This window comes from Mytilus galloprovincialis, chromosome 5, assembly GCF_965363235.1.
Source record: "Mytilus galloprovincialis chromosome 5, xbMytGall1.hap1.1, whole genome shotgun sequence".
Lineage (NCBI taxonomy): Eukaryota > Metazoa > Mollusca > Bivalvia > Mytilida > Mytilidae > Mytilus > Mytilus galloprovincialis.
This window is the reverse complement of record NC_134842.1, coordinates 14,766,838-14,789,854: the sequence shown is the minus strand read 5'-3', so window position 1 is coordinate 14,789,854 and position 23,017 is coordinate 14,766,838. Positions and strand designations below refer to the sequence as shown.

The window sequence follows — 23,017 nt, the reverse complement described above, 5'->3', positions numbered from 1 at the left end:
GGACGCCTAACGGACGTTCAACGGACATTTAATCCGTTGGACGTCCGTTCAAAGTTTTGAACATGCTCAAAAATTTTCACCGGACAGAACGGACGTCGACGGATAAAACGTACGCTTAAGGTGGTATGAGAGTCTAAAATAAAAATGATAGAATTTGTTCATACTTTGCCAAAACGTAGTATCTATTGATATATGTTGAAATATATTATAAAAATGATAGGTCACCGTGCATTTTCTCACACTACAGGACGCGACAAAATGACACATTTTGTAAGGATTATACAGGAAAAAACACCAATTTGTGGATAGAAACTAAACAAAATGATAGAATTGTTCAATACTTAAGGAAAAGATTACTTCCAGACAATGCTTTGAGAATTTCGAAAGAAAAGATAGGGTCACCGTGAGTTTTTTCCGACTAAAATACATAATAGGAAAATTCCATGAAGAATCCTTCAGAAAATGAACTATTTTAGAGTTACCTCCCCTTAAAATGGCAATTTAATTTTTTTTTAAAACAAAAAAAAATAATCAATTTTTGCAAAATTATCAATATTTATAAGTTATATTCTTATAAATTGGTTTTTTTAAATGAAAATTCATATTAAATTTCTGCATTCCTGCATCAAATTTTGCTAACTTGATAGAAAATATGGACCTTTGGTTCACTGTTTTTTACAATCCAAGATGGAGGAAGACACCCAAACCACCTTAACGGACATGCAACGGATATGGACGGACGTCTAACGGATAAGAACGGACGTCTAACGGACATGAACGGATTGAATAAAAGTTATCCGTTAGGCGTCCGTTCGAGCTATCCGGTAAGGTGTGACCGAGGTTTTAAGAAATTCAACACTGTATATACATCATTGAATATTGTTTTTATTGTTATCAATATTGAGTTTGTAATCAGTAAATTGAAAGCAAACTAAATAAAATTGTTATATATGTTCCAGACCATATGAGTATTTTGATCGTAGTACGCGTACGGTCTGAGCAGTATTTTTAATGAGCGTACTGGGCTGCAATTACTGAATTACTGACATGCTAAATACCGGAGATTTACAGATCAAATGAGCGTGATTGTTTTAAATAGTTAATATATTAATTTTATATTTCAATAACTATTGAACTTATTTTATTTATTTGATATATGAGTTATGTTGATCTATTCTATACATTTGTATCTAATAAACTTGACCAGCTTCTATATATATATATAGTCAGACCTTAGTCAGACCATACGCGTACGGTCCGACCGTATGCGTATTTTGAAAAAGTACGCATACGGTCCAAATATTCATACGGTCTGGAACATATGCATAATGCACAATCATGGAATTACATTATGTCGATACCTGTATCTTTGCATTACATAAGGTCATGTTTATGACGTCTTTACACTGAATGCATTGGATGTTAGATGTGCAATGATTGATAGTATTAAGTGCATTATTTTTTATTATTTGTTATTGGCTTTGAATTAGCTGTCAGCAACTGCGAGTGCTATCAGATCTGTACTTATGGTCTTTTTGTTGTTGCGATGTATAAGTGCCCAGACACGGTCACTCTGTTTTTGTTTATATCTTTATCTTTTTGTATCCTTCTGGTGAGTTAAGCCTTTTCCAACTGACTGTTATAGTTCGTTCTTATGTTGTACAGTTACTACTGTCCCAGGTTAGGGGAGGGTTTGGATTCTTCATCCTCGGCTCATCGTCCTGAGCACTATGTGTTTTATACCAAGGCTAAACTAATGAGCACTATGCTTATAATGTCTAGATCTCAACCTATAACCCAAACCATACGTAAAATTGAGAATGGAAATGGGGAATGTGTCAAAGAGACAACAACCCGACTAAATAAAAAAAAAACAACAGCAGAAGGTCACCAACAGGTCTTCAATGTAGCGAGAAATTCCCGCACCCGGAGGCGTACTTCAGCTGGCCCCTAAACAAATTTATACTAGTTGAGTGATAATGAACGCCATACTAATTTCCAAATTGTACACAAGAAACTAAAATTAAAATAATACAAGACTAACAAATGCCAGAGGCTCCTGACTTGGGACAGGCGCAAAAATGCGGCGGGGTTAAACATGTTTGTGAGATCTCAACCCTCCCCCTATACCTCTAACCAATGTAGAAAAGTAAACGCATAACAATGCGCACATTAAAATTCAGTTCAAGAGAAGTCCGAGTCTGATGTCAGAAGATGTAACCAAAGAAAATAAACAAAATGACAATAATACATAAATAACAACAGACTACTAGCAGTTAACTGACATGCCAGCTCCAGACTTCAATTAAACTGACTGAAAGATTATGATTTCATCATTTGAGTTTTGAAAAAAGTCAACAATATCACTGATATCATCTGAAGCGCTAGACATTATATCTCGAGCCTCAATTACAATATCTTGGGCGCCCAACATAATACCTGTAGCGTTCGACTTAATTATAAAAACAATCAAGTTACTAACTAAATATCGGAAGTGTTCGACTTGCTATCTCGGACACTAGCTTAAAAATGTCGATTACTTGACCTTGCGTGGCACGAGCAGTCGACGTTATATATTGAGCGATGTAGACATATCAAATCGTTTTTTCAACGCTGAATTCATTATTGTCTTTAAATTTTGCATTGTTTATTCTACTAAAGAACATGTTTTTATGATAAGAGAAAAGTTAGATTGATTGATATATCAATTCGAACACTCGAGATCAAATGTCAGTTCTCGACTCTCATCCTCATTTGGGCGTATGACATTTGCGCCGATTTTGAACATTTTCGTTCTTTCATTGCGCCGATTTCATTTTTTCATTTGCGCCGATTTTTTTTATTTGCTCCTAATTAGATTTACAGGTAAGTTAATACTTGTACATGTACTATACCCTCGACTATACCAGTGGTAAAATTTGGTTCTAAATGTTTTTCATTTATGTTTTTAAGATAATTTTGATTCATATGTTTCTGCAACTTCATTGTAACATGATAGACATATTGCACACTGAAACTAGCCGCGGAGACAATTCTTTAATCATCAAGGGCCATACATATCGGAAGATAAGTGTCCTGAAATATAACAACATATCTTACTAATGTACTATAAAACTGTGTAAAGCCAGAGTCACCACGGATTTTATTGTCAAAACACAGATCGAGCATAAATATGTGGCAGATGTCCGAAAGACAGAGGGTGAAGAACTACGGTTACGTTCATGGAAAATGTCTGGAGATGTATCTTGTAGGCTTTCTTCCACCTCCCCACTGTGAGCAGGGGACAACAGTTATATACATGTTATGATTGACAATTCATAAATTTGTACAAGTGGCTAATGGAAGAGGTCTATAATGTAAAATGAAAAATAACATGACTTGGATGGAGAGTTCTCTCATTGGCACTCATATCACATCTTCTTATATCTTTTAAAGAATTGAATGCTTCTTTTTGTAAATTTATTGGGGTGTAAAAGCGTTGACCGAAGTACATTTTGTATGAAGCGCTTCCGCGCTTCATTCTTAAAATGTACGCACGGTCAACGCTTTTACAACACTATAAAGTTACAAAAAGAAGCATTCAATACTTATAATTACATTTTTTAGCTAGGATCATGAAAACACGATTGTTATCCAGTTTTATTTAATTCACCTGTGCACTTTATTGTGGGACCTTGTGTCATCATGCATGATAAATGTTATTGTCTCATGCAATTGTTTACGGAATAACATGTGATGTACTGTTAGCCAATTAGAATAACGTATTACAATGAAACATACATCTAATGTAATTATTATATGTATAGCACTCTCAGCTAATGATTATAAGTAATTTAAAACTTTTGACCATTTTAATTCCTGTAAATACATGTATATGCAGTTTTTTTTTTTAATCGGCATTTTCCTACACCCTAGCACATATAAATTATTATATATTAAAAAAAAACACAAAAAAAAACACAAAACTTTATGATGACAATCCTATGAATTAATTATGATATCTATTATTTAGTGATCATTATAACCAAATTCAGTCATCTGTATATAATATAATTAATTGTTTCCCTATGTTTTAAGGTGTAAATAGTTCCTCAAACTATACCCTTTGGGTAGTGCTCCACATTTAATGGAGGAATATACAAGAAACTGAACTGAACTGAACTGAACTGAATTATTCACCTGTAATTTACCTGTAAAACAATCGGCGCAAATGAAAGAAAATATCGGCGCAAATGAAAGAAAAAATCGGCGCAAATGCAAAATGACGCCTCATTTGATTTTTAAATTTCAAAATCAAATACGGAATTATACAAAATTAACCTTTCTACTATCGGTGTAAGTATCCAAAGAAAGTAATCAAAGCACTATAAGCGATGTAGGCAGTTAACCAAAAAGCAAGGCAAACGTAATTAGGGAAACTGTGGCAGTGTTGCTTCAATTTATTTCAAACATTAGACATTCGTTTATTGTAAATTTATGTTTATTTAATGGCAAATTAATTAACAATGATCCATAAATAACAAGAGGCTGTCACAACGACAGCAAACCGGAGTTATTAACATTTATTTGTGTCCTGCCAATATTACAAGAACCATAACTGATGAAAGGTGAAAGTAAAAATCGTCAATATCAAATTTTACCTCCATTGTGTCATCAGTATCAACATATTAAAGTTTGAAAAGCTTAAGTTGAATGGTTCACGAGTAAATGCACGGACACGACTTAAAAAAGCAAATTTTCAATCTTTCAAGAACCATAACTTCTGAACGGTTAAAGTCAAAATCGTCATTATTGAACTTGACCTCAATTTTGTCATCAGTATCAACATATTGAAATTGGAGAAGCTTTGGTTGAACAGTTCATGCATAAATGCACGGACACGACTGGAAATGCCATTTTTCAATCTTTCAAGAACCATAACTCCTGAACGGTAAAAGTCAAAATCGTCATTATTGAACTTGACTTCCATTTTGTCATCAGTAACAACATATTAAAATTTGGGAAGCTTTGGTTGAACAGTTAGTGCGTAAATGCAAGGACGCGACTGAAAATGCCATTTTTCTATCTTTCAAGAACCATAACTCCTGAACGGTAAAAGTCAAAATCGTCATTATTGAACTTGACCTTCATTTTGTTGTCTGTAACAACATATTAAAATTTGAAAAGCTTCGGTTGAATGGTTCATAAGTAAATGCACGGACAACATTTGGTGGTCGCCCGCTTCGCCGCCCGCCGTACATCCCCAAATCAATAACCGACATTTTTGTCACAAAAATCCGGTTAAAAATTGTGATAGGCCCAGAAATAATTCCTAAAATAATTAAAGTAAATTCAATTAACCTAGTCTCATTTTATGCACCAATAAAATTTTATAATAAACATACTATTTGTAACGGGATTCCGTTACGAAGTCTCCCAAATAAAGCTCCAACAATTCGTCATTCACGTTGAAGCCTGACATTGGACAAAGTCCAGTACACATTGGTTAAGAGTAGTAAAGTGATATACATATGCGACGCATAGGAGAATGATCTTGTATGACATTCAAATCTTTTTGAAATGACGAACAGGAATAAATACGGTTTAGGAGTGGGGATCTTGACCGTTTACAAGTTCTCAAACAGGAAGGGTGAGGTGACCTCCACGGACTCGCCATAAACCTTATTATATTTGTTATACATGATATAAAAAAGAAGTTGTGGTATGATTGCCAATGAGACAAATATCCATAAAAGATCAAAATGACACACACATTAAAAATTATAGGTCACCGTACGGCCTTCAACAATGAGCAAATCTCATACCGCATATAGTCAGCTATAAAAGGCCCCGATAAGACAATGTAAAACAATTCAAACGAGAAAACTAACGGCCTTATTTATGTAAAAAAAACAAGTGTGGACACAGATGAGTGTGGATAGTATGTATGGATGTTTGACAGTGTCTTATGACAAAATGAGTTCTGTTTTTCCTATATGGTGTTATTAACTGTGTTGCACGAGGACAACCATTCTAAGCATTATGAGTGTTATTTATTAATTTTTGTATGCCCCCACCTACGATAGTAGAGGGGCATTATGTTTTCTGGTTTAAAAAAATGAACGAAAAACAAATATGTAACACATAAACAAACGACAACCACTGAATTACAGGCTCCTGCCTTGGGACATGCACATACATAAAAAATGTGGCAGGATGAATATATATGGTTTGGGGTTGGGATCTCGATCATTTCCAAGTTCTCTAACAGGTATGGGTGGGTGACCCAAGGGACTCACCCTATATTTCATTTGATTTGTTTTATTTTCTCATACATAAATATATATAGTTAAGGATTGGGATCTCGACCAATTACATGTTCTAAAACAGGAGTGGGTGGGGTGACCACAGGGAATCCCCATATATCTCATTTGATTTGTTTATTGTCCCATATATGTGGTTAAGGTGTGGGGGACTCGACCGTTTACAAATTCTCAAACAGGATGGAAATAATGACCCACGTACTCCCTGAATACATCATTTGATTTGTTTTATTGTCCCATACATGACAACACAATTCAAATTGTCTGTGTACCAGTTATTACATCAATATATTCAAGAATGACTTATATTTTGAAAAAAAACACATATAGCTGTGGTTAAAATCTGTTCGCATTGACAACAAATACTGTAAAGCTGCTTTTACTTTCAATTCCTCGTTCATTTATTCATACTTCGACTCTTTGCCAAATGCTTACATGTAATTTATGATGAGCTTTATCCTTTATTTATTGTTAAAATGAATTTCTTTAAAAACTCCTTTACATAAGACAAAAAGAATCAATGAAATAATTTACCTACCCTCGTGCTGATACTTCGTCCATTGTGCTGCAAAGTAACTTGTGCAATGAAAGGTTTACCGAACAGAACAAAAGTCTACAGAAAAAGGATGCTGCCAATTCCCCGTCACGTGACCAATACTTTTTTTCATGGGAATGTTGAACATAAAAGGGTAAAAAAAGGCTTTGATCTGTAGTATCAACCATGGGAAAATTTGACTTCAAAGAAGTTCAATAGGTACCATCAAAGATTCTTTGACTAATTTCGTGTTTGAAGTTACTACACTGTCGTTGATTGTAGATTTCATCCATGCATCAAACGAATAGCACAGGACCATGTCGTTTGCTTTGCTAAACATTTTTTATTTTATTTTTTATTGTTGCATTAAATTCACAATTCTCCTTTCCTTGCCTTCTTCTAATTTAAAATTGATGAGTTTAAAGTAAAAAAAATTTTATAGTAATACAACTGACATGTAACTGAGAAGTCAGGAATTTGTGGTTCTAACCCATAATTTTATTTGAAAGTATTATCTCAAATATTTTAAGATACATTATTTAACTAATTCTCTCTTATTAAAATTTTTCAAACGCTATCAATGTGATTTAAAAATGATAGTAACGTATATATGCACCCACCCCACCCCATTTATATGTATCTGTATTGGGATACTATTATAGAGCGGTAAAATAATATAAGATAATATGAATGATCTGTTGTTTCAATTATTACTGATGGTTCATGTTTGTCCATCGGCTTTAGAATTGGGCGTTTTCAATAAAAACGTCATTTCTTGTCCAAGCTACTATTAAAAAAAATGTGTTTGATCTTTACAAGTCCTTTTTGTGCAGTCAATACATTGAATAAGATAATGATTTAAATGTGTAAGCAAAGAAACATACTATTTTAGAGGGATTAATAAGATATTTGATTCCTGCATGGTTCAAAATTTCCAAGTCCTCTAGTTCAATTGATACCTTTGTATACAATATTTTACAAGTACTAATGTTAAAGTTTAATTTAACTTAAATGGGTTGTAATTTCCCCTTTTTGATAGCAGATGTTTTATTTGTATATGAATGTTTTATTTAATGTTTAATCATTACAAATTCTATAAATTAAATAGATTTTGGTATTTATAAATGATTTAAAAAAAACATATAATTAATATACGGAAATTATTAAAAAAAAATTTGGAAAGTAACAAAAATTTAATTACCAAAATTTAAAAACCTTTAATATTTATAAGAAGAAGTAGAATACAATAATTGTTAAATGGCTGCTACTAAATGTTACATACAGAGTTTATCTACCACTTTGTGACGCGCGTATTTGAAGCAAACTCTTTTGACGTCCCATCTACTACCATTAAAGGTAGATTAGAAAAGAAAGATGCTGATGTGAGGAAAATGTTCAAAAGCAAGAACAATCTCCGATTTAAAACTTTAATTATCCTTTAAATTTGATTTAGGTAATTGATTAGGACGACTACTTTAAAGTCGTTTGAGTTTTAGTATTTTTCTTTTAAAGAAACTTTCATTACGAACTATACTGGTATTATGTGACCAAAACATGTTCATTAATTTTGTTATATTCCAGGACTTATATCTTCTTTATCATTAAAGTATAGTGGGCCCCTAATTAGGAAAGTTGTTTAAAATACAATAAGATATTTCCCTTTTAAGTTATAAAAAAAATCGTTGTTTTAAAGTCTATTCATTAAAATGTACACTCTTAAATAAGTTTGAGAGAATAATCATTGACACAATGGAGCAAAATCATCTTATTTAAGGGAAGAGGGAGGGGTTAAAAAAAGGTAAATTTTAAACGAAAAAATATATTTCTTGTTATTTGGCGAAAAAAATAATAAAGTGGCGAAAAATATATTGTTTTGGCGAAAGAGGTGGCGAAGAAATAATTGATCAAGGGAAAACCCTGGTATCAAGTAGTTATGGAAATATTACAGAAATATGCAAAATAAGATGTTCATAAAACAATGACAACTTGTACAAAATATCTGTAAAAATTATAATTTGTACAACATTACATCTTGTACACAACATATATATATGCAACTGGTATGATCCCTTAAATTGTCATTTCAAAGAAAACAGTAGACATTATACAGCGAGTCTTTAAATATTAAAGTAGTATAATCGTAGTTTATATATACAGATAAACGCGAAAAATAATTGTCTTTTCTAAGGTGGTAAGATAGTTGTGGATCTAAACACCATAATATGGACAACGCTCTGATTGGCTAATTTATTTCTCATTTTTGTTATCTATCATACGAGTGGTTGTACTTGTGTGCATGTTTCAAACCGGAAGTCTTATCTATGACTAAAAGTCAGTCTGATGACGGAATTGATATTCGGACTCCTTTTTTTGTTGTTTTTCTCCAAAAATGAACCATAAGAATGGACGACAAATGCGACTATGCATGTCATCTTTAAAACCCAGAGGCATGATGATTAATTTATCATGGAAGGAAGAGAAGCGACACACAAAAGGAGGTCTTCTCGTTTAATAGTATAAAAATACAAATATAGTACTAAACAATACAGTATACATAGCTACAAACACAAATTAGAAACAACAGTTTTTATATATTAGTATATATATCGGAGTAAATTTGTAATTTATATATAGTAATTAGCAACCTTGTACACGTATGCTAGATAGCCAGTCAAGGTCGTTAAAAACTTCCATTTGTTGTATGCTGATTGCAAATTACTGTATATAGTAAGTAAGTAAATAGTTTATTATAGTGTCACGATCCAATATACATCATCATATACAATATAAAAAAATTCTTTAAAACAATATTAGATCCCTGCCTTTAAGACATATGAGACACTTTCATCCTTTTCAAACTAAAAAATATATACTATAATGTAAAAGAAATATTTAAATAATATATGTGAATATAAATAGTTTCTAAAATTTGGTAATTAAACTAATTGAATTTGAATAAGTATACATAAATATTTGTGTAAACTGATTAATCCATCATCCTTGAATGTGCATGGTGACATTGCACTTTTATGTTCTGTGTAAATACAAAAATGTAACAGTCTCTCATAGTTCTTTTAAGAATGACACATGCATTCTAAATTTTTTATATTATGTACTTTTATTATATTGTGTTTATACTTTCTATGTATGTAGTGAAACTATCCTTGAATCCTTCATTTACATTATGTTTAGATTGTTTTGAACGTTTATATGACATCTAACATCCATCGTCAATCAATCAATAAACTAGTATGATTTGTGGTACGTGTTGTGAATCTCAAGCAGAATTGCTTTTGATACAGATGTACAATATATAATAATGTAAATTTTTCAGCATCAAATGCGGGCTGTTCATAGCCGTGATCTCCTAGTCGTTGGCATCGTACACAATGTAACAGTGCCAAGTTCAAATCTAGCAGTATGAATGAATCTTTTTATTGTAATTTTTCTCTCGACCAAAATATTGTTTTAAACTTAGTGATAATATATATTTCATTTTTCATATACAATTGATGATTTTGTTTCTGTATTTACATTGGAAGACGTAGTTTGACTGGCAGTGGCGGATCTAGATGGGTCAAATAAGGCGTTGCTTGGACGTTTTTGGGGAAACTGATTAATCAGACAAGTCTTCGAGAACTTTCCCATTTCCGGTGTATTTATTTTTTATGCGACAATTATTTACTTATAATGATATGTTTTGCTGGTATTTACTGATTATAACAAACTCATGTGATTCGCTATGGCGGAGTTGACCAGTTCGCCGTAAAACGTCACTCAGTCATTTTGAAAATCAAATTTCAGTAACACATAGACTGAGGATAACAATCATGACATCTTCAAAACGAAACAGGATTGAACAAGAACGTATTGACTTGAAGTTCTATTTCACAATTCCACGAGACAGAAAGTTATACTCTATTACACTTTCTTGAAAAAAAGTTCCACAACATTATTACTTACCTACGGAAACCTGTGTAACCCCAAACGCCCCAGCCTATTTTTACTAGAAATAACACAGCTGAATGATGGTCCCCAGTCTAAATAGATTTAAAGTGTAAGGAACGAACCATTTGTTAGAGAAGGCGGTCTGAGATATTTGAAAGAAAAAAAACTGACTTGGGTTTTTGTCTATTAAAAACTAAAATTTTGACCGTATCTGGATTGAAAACAATAATCTTGTCCACTTTTTTGCTATAAGAAACGAAAGTTTCCAACAAAATTATTTAGAATTATATAAACATGATGAACAAAAAAACGGGCGTATTTTTTGGGGGCGGGGGTTTGCATGTGTGACTGGAATGTCTGTTTCGGCGAACTGATACTGCATATTAAATACTTTTTTCAAGACCGAAATGCCACCGGCTGCTGTGTGTGATCCATTTGTCAACCGTCATTCATAAACTCGCTGTCATTTTAGAATTATGTCGTATCCTTTTGTTAATTTGGAACCCCGCATTTCCATTAAAAAAATTTGGCGAAACATATCAACCGAGCATTTGGATAAAAATTGCTTGTTTGTCTTTCTTCAATCGTGTCGGTCGTATTGTAAATTTCATTGAAGAGCCCGGCGTATATCTGGTTTACAACAAGAAATCTGTGAGGTTGTTCTAACTTAACATACAACAAACAAGAATTGTCCATGTCGAGGTCCTACATGCAATAAAGCAGGAAATAGCTTTGGATCCATACTATTATTTTATATATACAGCATAAAAAAATGTTCAACCCTTACACTTTACAACAACTATAAAATATATATGCCCAAAATAAGGAACCGTTTAAACATGCATTCTACATAAATTTTATGTTTTTTAGCCCCCAAAAAGGTCACAATTTTTTTCGACTCGCTTCGCTCAGCCATCTTTAAAAATGTCGCCCCTTTTCTAAAATCCAGAATCCGCCCATGAAATTCAGTACATGACGTCACAAAGTATATCGGTTTTTAGATATTCTAAAAATAACCGTGCGATATGCTTTTTGCCGGTCAATATGCTTTTTGCTATCCGTCGTTTTTTCTCTACCTTCGAAACTATAGTTTAACATGTGACTATCTCTAAACGAATCAAATATGTTAAAATATACGAATTAATAATATATATATATATATATATAGTGTTTGTATGATATTTTATTAGATAACAAGTGTGGACACAGATGAGTGTGGATTTGTTTTTCGTTTATTTTTTGTACATAAATAAGGCCGTCAGTTTTCTCGTTTGAATTGTTCTACATTGTCATTTCGGGGCCTTTAATATCTGACTATGCGGTATGGGCTTTGCTCATTGTTGAAAGTCGTACTGTAGTTGTTTTAATTTCTGTGTCATTTTGGTCTCATTGGCAATCATACCACATCTTTTTCATATGTATTTGCTTACTATTTGTATGGATCTATGTATATTACTTTATGGTGGATCGTCAGTATCATTAGTAAAACTTTTTGTCAAAATGTCGAATTGTTTTTTTTAGTAATGAAAATGCCTGACATGATGCTTGGGGCTAGATGAGCTAGAAAGAGAACTTATGTGTTGTGGTTTTTTCTTCAATTCTTTGATAATATTTCCTCCAAAGCTTGTCAAAGCAAAAAAGAGTTTTTACTAATGTGAAAATGATATCGTGAAAGGATCCTTTGTCAGCATGCTTCAAAGACTCATAACTGTTCTTAGAGTAATCTGGTAGAATTCAAGCATGTAAGGTGGATATTATGAGCATCTAGTTAATGTGTCTAGATATCTAAAAAGTTATAATATTCAATACAAAAATGGTAGTGCAAAATTATTCTCTTTTTATTTTTTTGGTTATAATATATGGACACAAATATAAGTGATACCATTACAGTATTTGTTGTGGTATGAAAGTGTAGTAATTAACATTTACTGTAACAATGTTAGTGAGAGCCGTGGTGTAGTGGTTAGATCATCGAACTACTAACACAAAGGTTCCTGGTTCGATTCCCGTTCGGGATGACAATTTCAGGGACTCAATTTTCTGCTCTCCCTTGACACCATTTGCGAGTATGGTCTTAAGGAAACGATGATAGTCCGTCGCAAGGGGACGATAAATGGCTGACCCGTGATAAGAGAGAGCCATATCTCTTGCACGTTAAAGACACCCTTGTAGATTTCGAAAAAGAGTAGGCTAATGCCGCTACAAGGCAGCACTCTCACCCGCAAAGTGGAAAGGGATTAATATAAGTTGCAAAACTTGTTTCCCAATCCAAACATATGTTAATTCACACAAATTAAGAAATAAACGAATAAATGAAAAAATGTTGAACAGGTACAATGAAATATAATAGTTTTAGAAATCAATTAGGCCAGATAGGCCTAAATTTGTTCTTCTTCACATAATTGAATGACCATTTACACTCAGGTCCTAGTCTTTAGTAGGCAATACAGATGTATTAAAACAACCTAGCATAATATTGCGTGAAGGGGGAGTAGCATTGTCCGGTTTTTTTTCTTCAATTTGATCAATAGACACATAATGTTTGGTTCAAATCGAAATAAAATGCTTTTTTTTTTATCTCCCTATTACATACTAGTACATTGTACATAGAATGAATACTACTTTGACAAATCCTTGTACATGAGAGTTGTATGTCAATTCTTTATTTCACAAAGAATGAATTGCACAGCAATGAACTCAGCTCAAAGCAAAGCACTTTAATGATACACTTAGACAGAGAGCTCAATCCAGTGATATACTTTGTACTACAGGTTCTTCAGGAACATCATCGACTAAAACCATATCTCACCAACATGACTTACTACATGGTTGGATCTGACAGAAATCCTGAAAAAGAAATGAATTTTATCATCGTATTTTAAGTATATATACACAGATTAAAACTTTCGCATTTGTGGCAAAAACATTCAGTAATTAGCAACTTTCAATCGCTTTATGCACAAATTAATATAGGTTGAGTGCCTCTCTTGTCGGCAATAAGAACATACCTCCACTTAGTTTTAGTCAACTGATGAAGAAACATTCAAAACTATAAAATTTTATTTAAGACTTATCAGTGTCTATTTGCCATCGCCACTGAATCAATGATATATGTACACATCTATACATGTAAGACTAACATTAAAGTATATCCGACTAAAACTGACGTTCGGTCTTTACTTCATCCCAAAAAGCTCGCTATACTTTTCCTTTTTTGTCTTTTGTTCGAGCCTGTATATTGACCTCTAGATATCTTTCAATTACATCCAGTTTGGTGCGTGTTGATGTTTGATAGTTGTAAATATAAGGAAATAATAACCGAATAAGGAAATGAAAATTGAATAAGGAAAAAGAAATCAAATAAGGAAACAGAAACCGAATAAGGAAAAAGAAACTGAATAAGGAAATAGAAACCGAATAAGGAAACAGAAACCGAATAAGGAAATGAAAATCGAATAAGGAAATGGAAATCGAATAAGGAAATAGAAACTGTATAAGGAAATGAAAAAGAACGAATAAGGAAACGAAAAAAAAATTTGAAAAACTTTTTGAGAAAAAAAATTTTGAGGATAAAAAATTTGAGGAAAAAAAAATTTTGAGGAAAAAAAAATTTGAGGAAAAAAAATTTTTGAGGAAAAAAAATTTTGAAGCAAAAAAAATTTTGTTTGGACTTGTAATATTTTTCAAAATTGAATATCGAAAGGAAAAAGGAACCGAATAAGGAAATGGAAATCGAATAAGGAAATGGAAATCGAATAAGGAAATGAAAATCCAATAAGGAAATAGAAACCGAATAAGGAAATAGCAATCGAATAAGGAAATGAAAACCGAATAAGGAAATAGAAACCGAATAAGGAAATAGAAACCGAATAAGGAAATAGAAACCGAATAAGGAAACAGCAATCGAATAAGGAAATGAAAATCGAATAAGGAAATAGAAACCGAATAAGGAAATAGAAACCGAAAAAGGAAATGAATATTGAAAAAGGAAAAAGAAACCGAATAAGGAAATGGAAATCGAATAAGGAAATGGTAATCGAATAAGGAAATGAAAATCCAATAAGGAAATAGAAACCGAATAAGGAAATAGAAACCGAAAAAGGAAATGAATATTGAAAAAGGAAAAAGAAACCGAATAAGGAAATAAAAATCGAATAAGGAACTAGAAACCGAATAAGGAAATCGAAACCGAATAAGGAAATAGAAACCCAATAAGGAAATAGAAACTAAATAAGGAAATAGAAACCGAAAAAGGAAATGAATATTGAAAAAGGAAAAAGAAACCGAATAAGGAAAAAGAAACCGAATAAGGAAATAGAAACCGAATAAGGAAATAGAAACTGAATAAGGAAATAGAAACCGAAAAAGGAAATGAATATTGAAAAAGGAAAAAGAAACCGAATAAGGAAAAAAAAACCGAATAAGGAAATAGAAACCGAATAAGGAAATAGAAACTGAATAAGGAAATAGAAACCGAAAAAGGAAATAAATATTGAAAAAGGAAAAAGAAACCGAATAAGGAAATGAAAATCGAATAAGGAACTAGAAACCGAATAAGGAAATGAAAATTGAATAAGGAAATAGAAATCAAATAAGGAAACAGAAACCGAATAAGGAAATAGAAACGAAAAAGGAAATGAATATTGAAAAAGGAAAAAGAAACCGAATAAGGAAATGAAAATCAAATAAGGAACTAGAAACCGAATAAGGAAATCGAAACCGAATAAGGAAATAGAAACCCAATAAGGAAATGGAATCCGATTCAGGGAATAGAAACCGAAAAAGGAAATGAATATGAAAAGGAAATAAAAATCGAATAAGGAAAAAGAAATTGAATAAGGAAACGAAAAAAAAAAATTTGAGAAAAAAAATTTTAGGAAAAAAAATTTGAGAAAAAAAATTTTAGGAAAAAAAATTTGAGAAAAAAAAAATTTTGAGGAAAAAAAATTTGAGGAAAAAAAAATTTGAGGAAAAAAAAAATTTGAGAAAAAAAAAAATTTGAGGAAAAAAATTTTGAGGAAAAAAAAATTTTGAGGAAAAAAAATTTTGAGGAAAAAAAAATTTTGAGGAAAAAAAAAATTTGAAGCAAAAAAAAAATTTAGTTTGGACTTGTAATATTTTTCAAAATTGAATATCGAAATAGGAAAAAGGAACCGAATAAGGAAATGGAAATCAAATAAGGAAATGGAAATCGAATAAGGAAATGAAAATCCAATAAGGAAATAGAAACCGAATAAGGAAATAGAAACCGAATAAGGAAATAGAAACCGAATAAGGAAACAGCAATCGAATAAGGAAATGAAAATCGAATAAGGAAATAGAAACCGAATAAGGAAATAGAAACCGAAAAAGGAAATGAATATTGAAAAAGGAAAAAGAAACCGAATAAGGAAATGGAAATCGAATAAGGAAATGGAAATCGAATAAGGAAATGAAAATCCAAGAAGGAAAAAGAAACCGAATAAGGAAATAGAAACCGAAAAAGGAAATGAATATTGAAAAAGGAAAAAGAAACCGATTAAGGAAATGAAAATCGAATAAGGAACTAGAAATCGAATAAGGAAATCGAAACCGAATAAGGAAATAGAAACCCAATAAGGAAATAGAAACTAAATAAGGAAATAGAAACCGAAAAAGGAAATGAATATTGAAAAAGGAAAAAGAAACCGAATAAGGAAAAAGAAACCGAATAAGGAAATAGAAACCGAATAAGGAAATAGAAACTGAATAAGGAAATAGAAACCGAAAAAGGAAATGAATATTGAAAAAGGAAAAAGAAACCGAATAAGGAAAAAGAAACCGAATAAGGAAATAGAAACCGAATAAGGAAATAGAAACTGAATAAGGAAATAGAAACCGAAAAAGGAAATGAATATTGAAAAAGGAAAAAGAAACCGAATAAGGAAATGAAAATCGAATAAGGAAATGGAAATCGAATAAGGAAATGAAAATCCAATAAGGAAATAGAAACCGAATAAGGAAATAGAAACCGAATAAGGAAATAGAAACCGAATAAGAAATAGAAACCGAATAAGGAAATAGAAACCGAATAAGGAAACAGCAATCGAATAAGGAAATGAAAATGGAATAAGGAAATAGAAACCGAATAAGGAAATAGAAACCGAAAAAGGAAATGAATATTGGAAAAGGAAAAAGAAACCGAATAAGGAAATGGAAATCGAATAAGGAAATGAAAATCCAATAAGGAAATAGAAACCGAATAAGGAAATAGAAACCGAAAAAGGAAATGAATATTGAAAAAGGAAAAAGAAACCGAATAAGGAAATGAAAATCGAATAAGGAACTAGAAACCGAATAAGGAAATCGAAACCGAATAAGGAAATAGAAACCCAATAAGGAAATAGAAACTGAATAAGGAAATAGAAACCGAAAAAGGAAATGAATATTGAAAAAGGAAAAAGAAACCGAATGAGGAAAAAGAAACCGAATAAGGAAATAGAAACCGAATAAGGAAATAGAAACTGAATAAGGAAATAGAAACCGAAAAAGGAAATGAATATTGAAAAAGGAAAAAGAAACCGAATAAGGAAATGAAAATCGAATAAGGAACTAGAAACCGAATAAGGAAATGAAAATTGAATAAGGAAATAGAAATCAAATAAGGAAACAGAAACCGAATAAAGAAATAGAAACGAAAAAGGAAATGAATATTGAAAAAGGAAAAAGAAACCGAATAAGGAAATGAAAATCGAATAAGGAACTAGAAACCGAATAAGGAAATTGAAACCGAATAAGGAAATAGAAACCCAATAAGGAAATAGAATCCGATTCAGGAAATAGAAATCGAAAAAGGAAATGAATATGAAAAAGGAAATAAAAATCGAATAAGGAAAAAGAAATTGAATAAGGAAACGAAAAAAAATGAGGAAAAAAAAAAATTTGAGAAAAAAAATTTGAGGAAAAAAAATTTTGAGGAAAAAAAATTTGAGAAAAAAAAAATTTTGAGGAAAAAAAATTTGAGGAAAAAAAAAATTTGAGGAAAAAAAAAAATTTGAGAAAAAAAAAAATTTGAGGAAAAAAATTTTGAGGAAAAAAAAATTTTGAGGAAAAAAAATTTTGAGGAAAAAAAATTTTGAAGCAAAAAAAAATTTAGTTTGGACTTGTAATATTTTTCAAAATTTGAATATCGAAAAAGGAAAAAGGAAAAAGGAACCAACTTGTGTCTGGTCTGTTTTTCTCATACTTTATGCAATAGATCTACTATATTTGTTGTATGGAATGATTGTAAGATGTATTTGTCTAGCGGGCAGATGACATCTGACCTTGACCTCATTTTCATGGTTGAGTGGTCAAAGTTAAGTTTTTGAGTTTTGGTCTTTTTATCTAATACTATATGCCATAGGTCAACTATATTTGATGTATGGAAATATTTTATGATCTATATGTCAGTCCCGCAGGTTTTATTTGACCTCGACCTCATTTTCACGGTTCATTGCTCAGTGTTAAGTTTTTGTGTTTTGGTCTATTTTTCTTAAACTATAAGTAATAGGTCAACTATATTTGTTGTATGGAAGCATTGTTAGCTGTACATGTCTGCCTGGCATGGTTCATCTGACCTTGACCTCATTTTCATGGTTCATTGGTCTTTGTTTAGTTATCTTGGTTAATGCTATAAGCTATATTACTGTTTAGACCTGTGAAATATGACTTTCAGTCCTATTAAATATTACTTTCAGCTCCGTTAAATATTCCTCTCAGTTCTGTTAAATATTACTGTAAATACCGTTGAATATTACTGCCAGTCCTGTTTAATTCTGCTATAAGCTCCGTTAAATATGACTACAAGTTTAGTTGAATGTATTTGTCAGTCTTGTTAAATATTTATGTCAGTCCTTTTGTATATTACTATCAGTCCTGTTAAATATTGCTGTCAGTTCTGTTAATTTTATCATGGTCAGTCCCATTTAATATTACTGTCAGTTATGTTGAATATAACTGCCAGTACGGTTGATTATTACTGTCAGTTATGTTGAAAATTACTATTAGTTATGTTGAATATTACGAACAGTTTCTTTAAATGTAACTGTAAATATTACTGTCAGTACTAGTCCTGTTCAATATAACTGTCAGTTCTGTTCAATATTACTGTTGAATTTTACTGTCAGTTCTGTTGAATATCATTGTAAGTTCCGTTGAATATTATTGTAAATTCTGTTGAATATTATTGTAAATTCCGTTGAATATTACTACCAGCTCCATTGATCATTACTAACAGTTCCGTTGCATATCACTGTTAGTCCTGCTATATATTACTGTCAGTTCTGATGATTTTACTGTAAATTCTTTTGAATAATACTGTCGTTCTGTTGAATATTATTACCAAGTTCGTTAAATATAACTTTTGAGTTCCGTTGAATACTACTGTCAGATATCAACATTTGTTTTTAAAAAATCACAGTCTAACCTGTATATAACGATTTTAAACATAAAAGCACCCCACCACACTTTGTAAATATCTGTGAGACTATTTGTTTCAGCATGAAACCTATTTATCCAAAGCGGGAGTGCTCCGAATTAAATTTATAACAGCGGAAATACCTGTAAAAAACAAAAAATTGGTTACTTTCCCCCTTACTTATATTCCCTATCAAAAAATGTTCGTTATTAGAATAAAAACTTTAGTACAAAGAACTTCTGAAGGATTTGCCTTCAACTGCAATTATATTGTATGCTGGCGAAATACAACTATCTATATAGCCGCTGCATGTTTATGCACCTGTCCTGATTGATTGAGGGGCCTGTCGTTCAGCAGTTATCGTTTGTTGATGTTGTTCATTGGTATTCTCCCGGTTTGGATATACATGATATATAAATTAGATCGTTGGTTTTCCTGTTCGAATTGTGTACGCTAATAATTTTGGGGTCCTTTATAGCCTGCTGTTTGGGCTGTATCAAAGCCCTGTGTAAAAGGCCATACTTTGACCTATACTTATAGAATTAGGTGTGAGGCGATTTGCCAGTGGGGCGATTTGTCATGGATTCCTTTGACACGAATCCATGAAAAATCGCCCCACACCTAATCGCCCCACTTTTTCACAAACTCGCCCCACTTTCTAAAAAATCGCCCCACTTATTAAAAAGTGTAAAATCACATTGCAAATAGGTTGGACAACATGCCCAACTTATGAAAAGTGTTAAAATTTTGCTGAAATAAGGTCTGCCAACTCGCCCCACTCATGACAAATAGATAAACCACGATGAATTTATTAGTGCCAACTTGCCCCACTTATGAAAAAAGATGCAATCCCGTTGTATATCTATGTCCCTGCCCCACTTCAATACCTATGAAAACCTTAGCGAAGGTCTATAAAATCAAATTAATGTTAATTGAAATCTTAAATTGTATGATTATGATACAATTAACAGGTTTCTTTTCAATTGTTATACAAATAACTAAGCTTACAAGTATAAAGTTATTCTCCAATAATGATACGAAAATGTATTTTCAATTATATTTTACACCACTGGGCCGATGCCACTGCTGGTGGACGTTTCGTCCCCGAGGGTATCACCCGCCCAGTAGTCAGCACTTCGGTGTTGACATGAATATCAATTATATGGTCATTTTTATAAATTTTCTGTTTACAAAACTTTGAATTTTTCGAAAAACTAAAGATTTTCTTACCCCAGGAGTAGATTACCTTAGCCGTATTTGGCACAACTTTTTGGCATTTTGGGTCCTCAATGCTCTTCAACTTTGTATTTGTTTGGCTTTTTAACTATTTTGATCTGAGCGACACCGATGAGTCTTATGTAGACGAAACGCGCGTCTTGCGTATAAAATTATAATCCTGGTACTTTTGATAACTATTAAAAATGTTAAACATCATTTGATTTAAAAAATATTGGTTTAATGAATTTCGTTTTTTTTTTCTGTGTTCTGCATGTGTAGATTAGTTTTCATTTAAGTGGGGCTAGTTGGTAGAACTGAAAATTATATATTGAAGTAGATTTTAAGTAAGTGGGGCGAGTTGACAGGGGAAAAGTTAACGGGATTTAACCCTTTTCACAAGTGAGGCGATTTTTAAAAAGTGGGGCGAGTTGGTAAACCAGATTGGGGCGATTTTTTTTAAAGTGGGGCGAGTTGGTGAAAAAGTGGGGCGATTTGGTGTTGGGGCGTTTTGCCAGTGGGGTGATTTGTCCTGCTTCCACCTGTGTTGTTATTATCAGGTTGAGAACAACCCTCCCTCAGACAAGGAGTCATTTTACTAATGTAGAAAAGAAAATAGAAATACCAAGGATTTGTATAGTTCTTCTATACAAAACCTTTGAAAACTTAGAATTTTGTACTCAAAAAGAGAAGAGTTACATCATATTTTAGACAACTTTTTCTAAAAGAGGGGTCCACTTATTTTGAATAATATTAAACTGTTAAAGTAAATGTGTTAACATGTTTAAAGTCCAGGAATATTACAAAATTCTTGGACATGTTTTGACCATTTAATACCAGATAGATATATAGTTCTTTGAGAAAATATGAGCCCTTTTGTACAAACAAATATATTATAACTTATATTTATCCCTCATAAAACATGTAAAAGGGATATTTATAACATTAAGGGGTTGTCCCCAAACTGATTATGACTTGGATGGAGAATTGTCTCATTGTCAGTCACACATACATAGACCAGATTTAATTATTTCTTGGTGAACAGGGAAAAAATACTTCAGAAATTAGAGAAATGTCAAAGTACAAGTGATAAATCAAGCTTTAATATTGTCAAAACCTACTATTTGATGTTTACAAAAAAAATTATAATCGCTCGCCTTTACTTTTCAAGCTTCGCCTCAAAAATTTGCAAATTAAATATTTTTTTATTAAAATTTTCAAATCGCTCGCTCGCCCCACATTTTGGAGTCGAAAAATCCGTAGAACAAGAAATTAAATTGGTTTGGCCTTATATAACAATAGGTACAGAATTGGAATGAACATTTTCCTAATTTAGAATAGTTTTACGTTATACCATATACTCATTTACAATAAGGATATATTTCGATATTATAACTGTGTGACAAAATACTTTTATACAAAATCATTTCTGTTTGAATGTAGGTGGGCAAAAAAATCGAAGAGAACTTTTGCAAATACTCTTGGTCTGACATTAAAATCTCACAGGACGATGAAAACAACCGCAATTTAAACGATATAAAGTACCTCTAAATTACTACTTACCAAAAAATAATTCTAAAAATCTTCTATGGCAATACGAATTCAAGTGAAACTAGGTTTTATGTCATGAGTGCGGCTGTGCGCAGTCCGGAAGGGTAAGCGTGTCCTATTTTTCATTCTTTTACTGCCAGTATAGAGCACTATGCTTTTTATGAACCGATTTTATGTATCGAATTATGTGTCATTGTATGTAGTTACACATGCTTTTTATTTTCATTTTTTTTAGCTTTCGCCGTTTGTTTCGATTCTTTAAAGTCATATAAAACGAGTGACTTCGAAATGCGCATCTGGTGCAAGAAAATTAGTACCGTTAATTTTATTACAAAAAAAATGGCAGTTCATTAAACGCCGTGTTTTGAAGCCAAAGTTTACCGATTGTCACCTTTTAGTAAACAATCAACAAACACCATGGGTATTGAGCACGTGTTTAACATGTTCAATCAGATAATTTTTTATTTTAATGACAGATCCATGTGTATTGCGATCACCGGATTTTTACGCGGAAGGTCACGCTAACGGAAAATATGTCGGCGAATAGCTTCCTGGAAGCAAGCAATTAAAATTAAGTAAACTTCTTCTACATGTGGACAAATTAAAGAATTTTCCTCAGGAAAAAAGTATTTGTACATAAGTTGTAAAATGAAAACTATCCATTTAGCTATAAAAAAAAAAATATGCATATTTTTTTTTTAATTTGGGGTTTCATATGACTTTTAATTAATATAAATTGTACATTTCATTAATGATTATCTATTATAGCAACAAAGAAAACGAAAACATACGAAATAACGCCTAACTTTCGGAAAGGACTTGGAGAATGGAATGCATACATTAACGACAGAAACAGACAAACCTCTATGATTACTGGACTCCAAGGTAGGAGAACGACGAATGGTAATTTTTACACACGTGACAATGATGTTGTACCGGAAGATGACGAATATGATGACGATGCTGACGATTATGAAGAGGAAGACAGAAAACCTGTACCAAATAAATTTTTAAGCAAATTTAAAAATAAAAAATAACTATTTCTTTTAA

The 23,017-nt window shown here is 31.9% G+C and overlaps 1 protein-coding gene across 1 annotated transcript in view; it reads left to right on the top strand.

The window, feature by feature from the left end:
* Positions 1 to 23,017, top strand: part of LOC143075227 (uncharacterized) — a 78,033-nt gene extending 55,016 nt beyond the window's left edge. Inside the window, exon 2 of the mRNA XM_076250583.1 lies at positions 22,736 to 23,017. Within this exon, the coding sequence (XP_076106698.1) occupies positions 22,736 to 23,004 (269 nt within the window). The 3' untranslated portion in view covers positions 23,005 to 23,017. The remainder of the gene's footprint in view (positions 1 to 22,735) is intronic.